We start from the raw sequence: 10,314 nt of genomic DNA on the forward strand, positions 1-10,314 counted from the left end.
GGGCTGGGAAGGGACCCAGGCCAAGTGCTCTACCACTGAGGTAGAGCCCTGCCTACCTCTACTTAGTTTCAAACTTAGGCTACACTAAGTCTGGCTTTATTTGTCCATGGAGATCCAGCCCTAGACGTGGGGGGCCAGGAGACACAAGCCAGATCCATCACCCACACCCAGCGCACGGCCCGCCCAGCAGCACTTCCTCCCCATGCTCAGAGACAAAGGAGGCTCAAGACTTCTGAACGTTTAATGCAGTTCAAATCGGCCTGCATGGTTCACTTCAGTTCCTTCACTGCCAAACCTAGAGGGAAAGAGAAATAAAAGCCAGTCATCTTGTGTTACTGCTGTCTGCCGTGATTTCGTACTCCACCTAAGAGAGCTCTTAGGGAGGTTTTGGTGAAAATCAAGCTAGTATCCAACAAAAACATCCCCTTAGACTGAACTGATTGCTTTCCCAGCCAAGTGGGGATCAGCTGTGCACTCCTCTGGCTGAGGACACCATTTCGAGCACTGGGCGCCCCTGGAGAACGGCAACTATTCCCCACACTGCTAAGGGCAGGCGCAGACACCGAGATCACACATCGGCAGCACAGGAACCCTCGCGCTCTTGGCGGTCTGTCAGGCTAACTCACCTGGGGGCAGGGACTGCTTCAGCTTCTCTGCCTTCTCCTTGTCTGTGATGACCAAGGTATAAAGGTATCTGCTGCATCGAACTTTAAACTTCACATTATCCTTGTTTTTCTTGATCTTGACAGCTGCCAGGGAGACCAGATCAGTACTTAAATCGATCGCATAAAACAGATGCCTCAGGGTTCATGTGCTTCACGCTTACGAAGCGAGTGGCACTTAGGGACCGCATCACTGCAAGAGCCAGGCATGGTCCCATCTCCCTGTACTGTCCTTTTGCCCCCAAGATCAAAATATGGCATCAGAAGCCTACATTTCCCCTCTATTAACACTTAAGAGCTGGGACCTCTCTCAATTTTAACTAATTCATCTATATTTAAAACGGGTTTTGTTTGTTTTTTGGTACCAAAGAACTTGGGGGCACTTGACCACTGAGCCACACCCCCAGCACTATTCAGTGTTTTATTTAGACAGGGTCTCAATGAGTTGCTTAGTGCCTCACTTTTGCTGAGGCTGGTTCTGAACTTGCAATCCTTCTGCCTCAGCCTCCCGAGCCACTGGGTTTCAGCCATGTGCCACTGCGCCCAGCTAAATGTAAGTTTATCTGGCACACTGAACACATTGTAGAACATTTTATATTGACCTGATTTATCGTTACTTAAAACAGATAAAAACAGTTGATAAAGTAAGGAGATGGATCATCTGCTAGGATCCAGAACTCTCTAGGGCTTCCTCCTGGTAATCAGTTCTCTGCTCACATTAACATGGAGCTCCTCCTTCAGGATACCCCAGTCCATGATGGTTCCTGCCTATTTTCTGGGTTCTTTGTTGCTAAATTCTATCTTGGGGATCACAGATTAGATAAGAGCCTCAACTGCACCTCAAATTCAAAGGGACAGAGTCTGAAATTTTTATAAGCAGTCTGGTTATGTAAAGTATCAACACATTTCCACCATCTGGTTGCTGAAGATAACAACTTCCCATGAGGAAGTTAGCCACTTCATGTCCTTGTCCAATTCCCTTGTTCCAACTTTCTTAGAAACCACTTACACACTTCCAACAACTCTGTTATAAAAGCAGTGAAGTGCCTGGTGCTTCAACCCAAGTACCTCACTAGACACAAGGGCACAGCACTAGGACTCATGGAAGTAGCACAAGATGAACTTGCTCTCACAGTCCTGCGACTCCACTTCTGCCAGTAATTGAGCAAGGGGCACCTCAAGGGAGCAGGTGCACTGTGGCTCAGAGCCTGCCCCAGGCACTGGTTTGCTTGCCTTGACTCACACTTGTATGCCCATCCAAGCGATCCTATTTCAGCATGCCCATATAAAGTACACTGCGCTGCCCTGCAGCTGCTCCACTCTTGAAAACTAAGCTGAACACCATTTCTTTTCATTTATTAACTAATTTATTTGTTAATTATTTTTGGTACTGGGGACTGAACCCAGAGGTACTGCTGTGAACCACTAGTCACATCCTCAGTCTTTTTTTTTATCTTGAGGCAGGGTCTTGCCAAGTTGCTGGGACTACAGGTACATGCCACCAAGTCTAGCTGAACACCATTTATGATACATGGATCTCTTAAAAATACTAACTTAGCATTACCACACCATACAATCAATGCAGCAATTCCATTTCTGGATATAAATCCAAAAGATATGAAGAGAACGACAGAAGAAATATCTGCACACATGTTCACAGCAGCCAAAATGTGGCAGCAAAGTCCATCAACAGAAGAACAGAGACAAAGATGTGATAGATGCATACAGTAGGAAATTTAGCCTCGAAACAGGACAATTTGACACACACAACACAGATGAATCTTGAGGGTACGATGCTAAGTTAAATATGCCAGTCAAAAAGCAAAGGTTCCACTAATATAAGAGACCAAGAGTAGCCAAAATCCAGGGACAGAAAAGAATGGTGGTGGCCAGGGGCTGAGAGCGTGGCGGGTAGTGTCAGATGGAGTTCCAGTTTTGCAAGATGAAGAGAGTTCGGGGTGCTGGTACTAGTTGCTCAACAATGTAAATGTGCTATGCCAATGCACCATGTATCTAGTGACTAAGATGACAAACTTTATGTGTGTTACAATTTAAAAAATTGGTTTATTCATCAAAACACCTTATCATGCCCAGAGGACCAAGACCCCCATCTAAATTCAGGTTTCCAAACACATCCCCAAATGAATCCAATGAATTTGGTATCAAAGCCCCTGTTAAGGAACTTAATGTGCCTTCTGATTTGATCCATCCACCAACCTTCAGAGACAGAAACTCAGAAAGAGCCTGCTTTAAAAAGAAGGAAAGGGTACGGTATTGTGCTAACCTTGTTGGGAACAGTGACAAACCGCACAGTTAGACCTAAAACTGACCAGACAATTGCCTCTTTATAGCATGACCAACTGCAAAACAAGTACTCCATCACCTGCTGTCCCCATCAGGGGCAGGGGGGCTTCCTTCCCACCAGACACTTGTTCCCACAAGCACCACACTTCACAGAACCAGAGGATGAAAGGCAACAGCCTGTCTTAGTACAAGGGTCGCACACATGACGCTCCCTCCCCAGCTTCCAGCCTGCTGGAAGGCTCCCTATCACTTTCTGGGTCGACCACTGACAGCCTCACAGATGCCTATATTCAGTTCGCCTTAGCACACCAGTCAGTACTGCTCCTCTGCCAAGTACCCGGTTCTTTGTAAGATAAATCTTTGAGAGGGAAAGTTAGTTTTGTCTTCTGGGGCTTTTCATGTGGCAGAAAAAAAAAGACTCCAGGTTAAAATAACACAAGGTAGAAATTCTATCTTGTATTAAGCACATATCCCCAAATGTCCTTTAAGAAAGACAATATAAGCACCCTGCCCACCAAATTCAGTGTAAAAAATGAGAATACATGGGTAGTAGGAGCTAGCATAACAGAAAATTTGTCCCCCTCCCTTTTGGCACCAGGGATTGAACCCAGGAGCACATAACGGTTGAGTCACATCCCAGGCCTTTTTTCTATTTTATTCAGAGACAAAGCCTCATCAAGTTGCTCAGGGTCAAGCTAAGTTGCTGAGGCTGATTTTGAACTTGTGATCTTCCTGCCTCAGGCCCCTGAGCTGCTGGGATTACAGGCATGCAACACTATGCCTAGTGGAATCTTTTTTTTTTTTTTTTTTTTAATGACTTTGACCTTTCCCTTTATTTACAAGCCATGAAAGTGACACAGATAGATGCTTACCTACTTAATAGTAAAGCTCACTGTGACCCGGAAATGTACCTAGCCCACAGTTGGAGGGAAAAGGATACCTAATGCTGACCTCCATGTTTGCGGATGCCCAAGACTTTCGTGTGACAATGATCCTGTTCAGATAACCTACTCCAAACACAACAAAACAAAAACAGCTTTTTTTTTGGACAGTGGGGACTGAACCCAGGGAGGTTCTCTACCAGTGAGTTACATCCTCTGCTTTGTTTTTTGCTTTTTATTTTGAGTGAGGGTCTCGCCGAGTTGCTCGGGCTGGCCTCGAACTTGCACCTCTTCTGAGGTTATGGGGCCTCGCCGGCCCTAGGAGCTCCGTTCACACTGGTATTTCTCAGGGGACGCACGACAGGCAGTCCCGCATTGAGGGGCCCAACCCGGCCCGCTGGGCCCAAAGGCCACCGCCCGTGCGCTCGACTCGCGCTGCAGGGCGACCACTTACATTTGGCATCCTTTCGCCTGGCTGTGAGCAGAAAATCTTTGATTTCCTCAATTTTCCGTGGCTGCAAAGAAAAAAAAAAAAGAATGAATGGAAAATAAGCTGCAGGGACTGACCCTCTCCAGAGACGGTCAAGCCCACCAGCCCTCGCCCCGGGGCCCCGCGCGCCTCCCCGGAAAGGTGACCCGCACGGGCCGTACTCACCATGGCGACGAGGCACGCAGGCGGCGCGGGCCGACACCTGCGGGAAACAGTGCTCGGCGTTAACCGGGCGCGGGCCGCGACCCCCGCTTCCCCTCCCTACCCGAAATACCGGCTCCATCGCACTCCCGCCTCCCGCTCCCGCGCCCCCGGCGCCAGCTGGGCTCCCCACAGTCCACCCGGCTGTGGATGGCCCCGGATTATCACCTCTCCCCACGCACAGACAGGAACACTCACAGCTAACGCCGAGAACCGAGAGAAACGGAAAAGAGCGAGCCTTCCGTTTCCGGGGAGTTAAACCCTCCCAACGGAGGAACCTGCGTACGGTGTCTGCAAAGGGTCCAGAAGTATGCGTTCGCCCTTTCTATTTCAGCTGCCGTGCCCCCTGCTGGTATAGGTTAGTAGTGCAGCTCCATGAAGTAATGGACCGCTCTGGCTGCCGACCTGGCTCCTTCCTTCCTTCCTCCTACTCCTCTGTCCTCCACATCCCGTTCCCTCTTCACACTTCTTCCATTCCACCTTCTTACCCCAAAGTTCCCCAGACCCCAGCTTGACTTTCCTAGGTTTTATTTGAGATTCATTAGACCTGTGCATTGGTCATATATGCAGATAATTCTTCCTTTAATGGGAAAAAAAATCCTCCTGTGTACCTTGAGCACCTCTTGTAGGGATTCCTCACGTTCCATTGTGTGTCTTTGGGGGAAACCTGTTGTCTTCTAGCCAGTGGTGCCTTCCCTTTCACTGGTTCCCATTCCTTTATGAACGGGTGTACATAAGAAGTTACTACTTTCAATAGCTGCAATTCCCCTACCACCTCCTGTGTCACAGGAAAAGTCTCCCTTATTGCTACCTGAGACTTCCTGCCTAGCTAGGACTTGAATCCTTCCTGGCCAGATGCCCCAACCCAGTTCCCATCTCCACCACCTCCTCTTCAGGAGGCTGGGAGACATGCAGGCTGCACAGGAAGGCAGGTGCTCCTGGCCCCAATGCCCTCCCGGTATTAACTTCCTCAGCACAGTTATTCTTGGCTCTTATGTAACTTTTAAGATAAGCTCTGGGAAACCCGTGGCGATCAATTGTATTTTTATGTTCCGCTTTTACTTTATCTTCAACCATTCTACAAATGTCCACATTTTATTATATTTGTTTCCCCCAAATTTAATAACCACACAGCAGAATGTAATTGCCTTGTGCTTATTACGGCAGAGCAGCCCTCCCGAGGAGAAACAGCACTTTGCCGGGAATTTGACTTTGAACTTGTGTTTGTCCCCTCCAGCCTCCCTCCCTCCCTTCTGATGATCAAGCCCAGGGCAAGCACCTGCGCAGAGGTGCCGGCCATACAGGGAAGAACAGACCAGCAGTCCTTGCTTCAGAGAGACCACAGACTCCTCTCGTTGTACCAGACAGTCTTTTAAAGAAGCCAGACCGTGTTTCTGCAACTCGAAGTGTGTCTGGTTGTAACCCTGGGAAAGCTGACTGATGGACACTTGATGTTTGGAGGCCCGGATGGAGTCAATCATGGCTGCTTCAGTCTGACCTGAGGACAGCCACATGTCTGGCAGCCTGACCCGCAGCCCTCCTCCCTCTCTGCAGGTGCCATTCTCTTCTCTTCTGCTGGCCGGCTCCTCCCCAAGCAGCCACCCTTTCAGCCAAACCAAGGGCCCCAACTTGCCGGGCACTTGCTGACCTGCAGGCCTTTATCTGCTGCCCTGTCCTGCTCTGACACGACCCGGCTCATCCTGTGCAGCCCGTCTTGGCCTCTCTGCCTTCAGGCAGGGCCCTTCCCCCTGACCGCCATCGCTGTCCCTTGTGGCTCATTGCAGTTGACTCTTGATGGACTGGGCATTACACTTTTCATACATTTGCACCGGCGTTTCTTTGAGGGCAAGGGCAGGGCTGAGCACTGTCTGAAAGCGGTACTCACGCGTGTGGCAGACCCCGAACCCTGACTGCAGAGGATCCTCAAGCTGGAGGCTGAGAGCACTTCCGTAGGATGGGGACGGGTGTCGGGGGAAGGACTGATGTTCTCAGAGCAGTGCCTGGCACATAGTAGGTGCGCAAAACATATTCGTGGAGTGAATGACGGGTGTTTCTCCCCTCTGTGCGGGACCGAGAACGGGGCACGGGAGGAGGGGCTGCTTCTCCTTTTTGGCAGCGATCCTGGAGAGACAGATGTTCCCCCACTCCAGTTGTGTGATTCAAGCGAACATAGATGTGTGGCAACAAACACAGGCAGACTTGTTCAAGCACCCCAGGTCCCTCCGGCTCCTCAAGGGAGACGAAATAAACGGCAGCCACGGAGAGGCGACGCAGGGATCGCCACCTGGCTCCATGGAAGAGGAGCCCCGGGCGTCAGGACCAAGTGAGGGGAATGGAGGGACCACAGCCCTGGCCTTCTGCCAGACAGCCCGCGTGCCTGCGAGTGGAGCTCTGGCTGCTGCCTTTGCTGTAAGCTTCCCAGCGATTCCCTCATGGTGAGCTGAGGGGTCCAGGTGGCCCTGCAGGAGATGACAGCCCCGGGCTTGAGAGAGGGCCGGAGCACGGTCCACTCTGCTGAGCTGGTCACTCTGAGTGGGAAGCCTGGACACCCTCTGAGTGACCAGCCCAGTGACCACAGTGTCTCCCGCATCTGAGGGGCCAGGAAGGAGGGTCTCAACCAGGGCGGTGGCAGAAGGATCAGAGGCCAGAGCTGCCTGGAGGCCTGGGTGTGTGTGGGGAGTTCTGCCCCGGCCTCCCCCTTGCCTTCCACTCCTCTGCTGGGCTCAGGCTGGCCCTGGAGGGGTCTGCCGTGGGACAGAGCTGGGTCCAGGGGCCACATCCCTCTCCTTCCCTCCAGCAGGCACCACCCGGCTGCCCCTGAAGTCCAATTGGTTTAGATTCTTCTCTTTAGTTTTCAAAGGTGTCGAAGTTGGTCAAAAAACTAGTATCCACTCACCAGTGGGCAGAGAGGTAGTATCAGACGTGGCCTGACTGGAGCGGACGGTGAGCCTGTGGCCTCTGGCTTCCTCTAATTCTCTGGGGCCCATTACTTTGGTTTACGTTGAAGAGTCCCACTCTGTGCCAGGCACTGGGGCCCAGGAAGAAGCAGAGGGAGGCTCTGAACTTACACAGGCTGCTGTGACCCCAGCAAGGTGTATGCCATGCCCAGAGGCCAGCCAGGTCCACTGTTTCCTGGAGGCCTTCTGGAAGGCTCCATGGAGGAGGTGACCCGAGTTCACCTCTGTGAGGGGAGTGTAGGAATTTGCCGGGAGATGTGGGTGGCGGAAGGGCTTCCAGGTGAAGGACAGAGGGAACCGACCTTCACCCAGTCAGCAGAGCCCAGGTGTATCTGGAACACTGGGAAGTTCCACGTGGTGGGATCGGAGGCCAGTAGGGTCAGAGGGAGGACAGCAGGGAGGAGAGGCTGAGGGGCACTGGGCTGGAGCTCCCCCTCCAGACACACTGAACCCTTGCCGGCATCACGAGAAGTGAACTCCCCCGCCTAGTTTTGAAGGTGTGTGTGTGTGTGTGTGTGTGTGTGTGTGTGTGTGTGTGTGTGTACTGCCTCTCTGTTCTTCCTCGCAGGACTGCCGTGAAGCTCCAATTGGCACTTAACAGAAATCCAAGGTCGCCAGGCACAGTGGCACATGCCTGTAATCCCAGTGACTTGGGAGGCTGAAGACAGGAGGATCGCAAGTTCCAGGCCAGCCTCGGCCACGTAGTGAGACTTTGTCTCAAAATTAATAGGGCTGGCGAGGTAGCTCCGTGGTACCTCTCTACTGGGTTCCATCCCAGTAGAGAGAGAGAGGGGAAGAAAGCCAGCCTGCCAGCCAGCCTTGATGACGATCAGCGCCAGCCGTGACTTCCTCCCAGGCTGTCCCCCGTCGCCACACGGGGGCGCTGAGGGCAGGATGGAAGCAGAAAGTGGGGGAGAGGCCCTTCCTGCTGGAAGCTGTGAGTGGTATTTGTATGCTGTTCCATACGGGTGAGGTGCTTTTGTGTCTACCATCTCATTTACTCTCCAGGAGGCCCCAGGAGGCCCAGGCCTCTTGGCTGTCAGCAGGGCTGGCCTTTAAGCCCACTCTGAAGGGAGTCGTTCATCAACCTTAGGGGCTCTGCGGTGGCGGGAGGCGGGGGTCCCTGCTCGCTCAACTTGGCAACCAGGAAGAGCAAGGTACAGTAAGGGGTCTGGTGCTTTTTTGGAACCCAAGATGTTGAGACTAAGGGGTGCTGTGTGCACCACCCCCCACCAGCCCCCAGAGTCCTTGAGACCCTTAGGTGGCCCTGTGGGGCGAATGGCCTTGACCTTGCAGCTGCTGAGCTGAAGGACGCAGAGCAGGCCTGGCTAAACTGCAGCAGGTGTCACACTCAGCACCTCTGACTGGTTTTGGTCCCGGTCTTTCTGCTTGGGAGCTGGGTGCAGGCGCTTATGGACACCGTAGGATTGCGGGTGACATCCTGGGCCTCTACCCAGTTGGTGCCAGGCACTCGCGAATTTTTTTTTTTTTTTAAATTTTCATATGATTTTGTTATAAGTTTTGAGATCGAGTCTCGCTGAGTTGCTTAGGGTCTCGTGAAGTTGCCCAGCCGGCTCGGAGCTTGCGATCCTCCTGCCTCAACCTCCTGCCTAGCTGTGAGTACCGGTGTGCACCACCTCAGCCAGCTAGGCACTCACAATTGTGACGAGCAGAAGTGATTCTAGACATTGTCCTCTGGGCCAGAGGGGAGGCAGGAGGTCATGGCGGAAGGGCACCATGGGAGGAAGCTGCTCACCTCCCTGCAGCCAGGAAGCAGAGAGAGGGAGGGAGGAACCTGGGGATCGCATGCAATCCCCCAGTGACCTAGCTTTCTCCGCCATGCCCCGCCTGCCCATAGGTATCACCAGTTAATCCATTCACATTCTGAACCCATCCAGTGGGTCAATCCTCCGATTAGGTTGTAGCCCTCGTAATCTAAGCATCTCACCTCTGAACGTTCCTACATCGACGCCGGAGTTTAGGGGGCCCAAACCGTAGCACCGTGCAAAGCCTCTCTCTGGGGTGCTCATGGGATGACCTTGCTGCCTCTGCTGGGCTGGGGGCTGCTGAGATGAGCTCTCAGTGGGCCCCTGGCTGGTGTCGGGCAGTCCCAGAGACCAGGAGCCTGGTCCTCACTCTGGAGCATCTGCCCTCACCCCGGAGCCTGGCGGGACCTCCCCAGTGGGAAGCCTTGTGTTTGGGTGGGAGGAAGGAGAGCCCCGAGTCCCGCCCCAGCTCACTGACCCAGCAGGTCAGTCCTGGGCCGGGGACCTTCTCAGTCACAGTAGTGTCCATTCAGTGCATCTTTGTGTGGCTCCAGCTTAGGGTCAGGCTCTGGGCAGGCGGTGAGGATGCAGAAATTAGAGCCTGTCACCCTCTCTGTTGCCATCTCGCGGTACTCGCAGACCGTCGGGGAGCCAGTGATAGGCAGGGCCACGTGTGGAGCTGGAGGGGCTGTGGGGCCAGAGCAACTGGCCAGAGTGTGCAAACAGCAAGTTCCAGGGCCAGGAGAGCAGAGGCGCTGTCAGGCCGGCTGGCTCCCACCCAGGCGACCTTCCTGGAGGAAGTGTGCAGAGTGGGCCGAGCACTGGAGGCTGACCGCCTCCGTTTCAGGCTGGGAGTCCTGAAGCTCCTGTGGTCTCTGGCCTTCATTCTTCCGTGAACCAGCCCACTGCCCAGCTGTGTGTGGCCAGCACATCTGTCACATCCGCCCTGCCTCTGGGAACCAGAAGACACAGGAGCAGAGGCACCTGAGCCCAGCCCCAGGCTCTGTGGCTCTCAGCGGGGAGCGAGGCCAAGGCCAGAGCCGGAGGAGGGGA

The 10,314-nt window shown here is 53.2% G+C and overlaps 1 protein-coding gene across 3 annotated transcripts; it reads right to left on the reverse strand.

The window, feature by feature from the left end:
• Positions 1 to 223: 223 nt before the first annotated feature.
• RPL38 (ribosomal protein L38) lies at positions 224 to 4,806 on the reverse strand. Of its 3 annotated transcripts, none has more exons than XM_079131123.1 (5): positions 4,737 to 4,806; positions 4,503 to 4,539; positions 4,302 to 4,362; positions 627 to 749; positions 224 to 295 (listed from the first exon to the last, which is right to left on the reverse strand). In XM_079131123.1, exons 2-5 carry the CDS (start codon positions 4,503 to 4,505, stop codon positions 270 to 272), a joined length of 213 nt encoding a protein of 70 aa, XP_078987249.1. In that variant the 5' UTR covers positions 4,506 to 4,539; positions 4,737 to 4,806; the 3' UTR covers positions 224 to 269. The 3 variants fall into 3 exon arrangements, with proteins under 3 accessions (XP_078987249.1, XP_078987250.1, XP_078987251.1); XM_079131124.1 differs by having other exon boundaries at positions 4,707 to 4,798; XM_079131125.1 differs by having other exon boundaries at positions 4,721 to 4,793.
• Positions 4,807 to 10,314: the final 5,508 nt, after the last annotated feature.

Source organism: Sciurus vulgaris (genome assembly GCF_902686455.1).
Source record: "Sciurus vulgaris genome assembly, chromosome: 3".
Classification (NCBI taxonomy): Eukaryota; Metazoa; Chordata; class Mammalia; order Rodentia; family Sciuridae; genus Sciurus; species Sciurus vulgaris.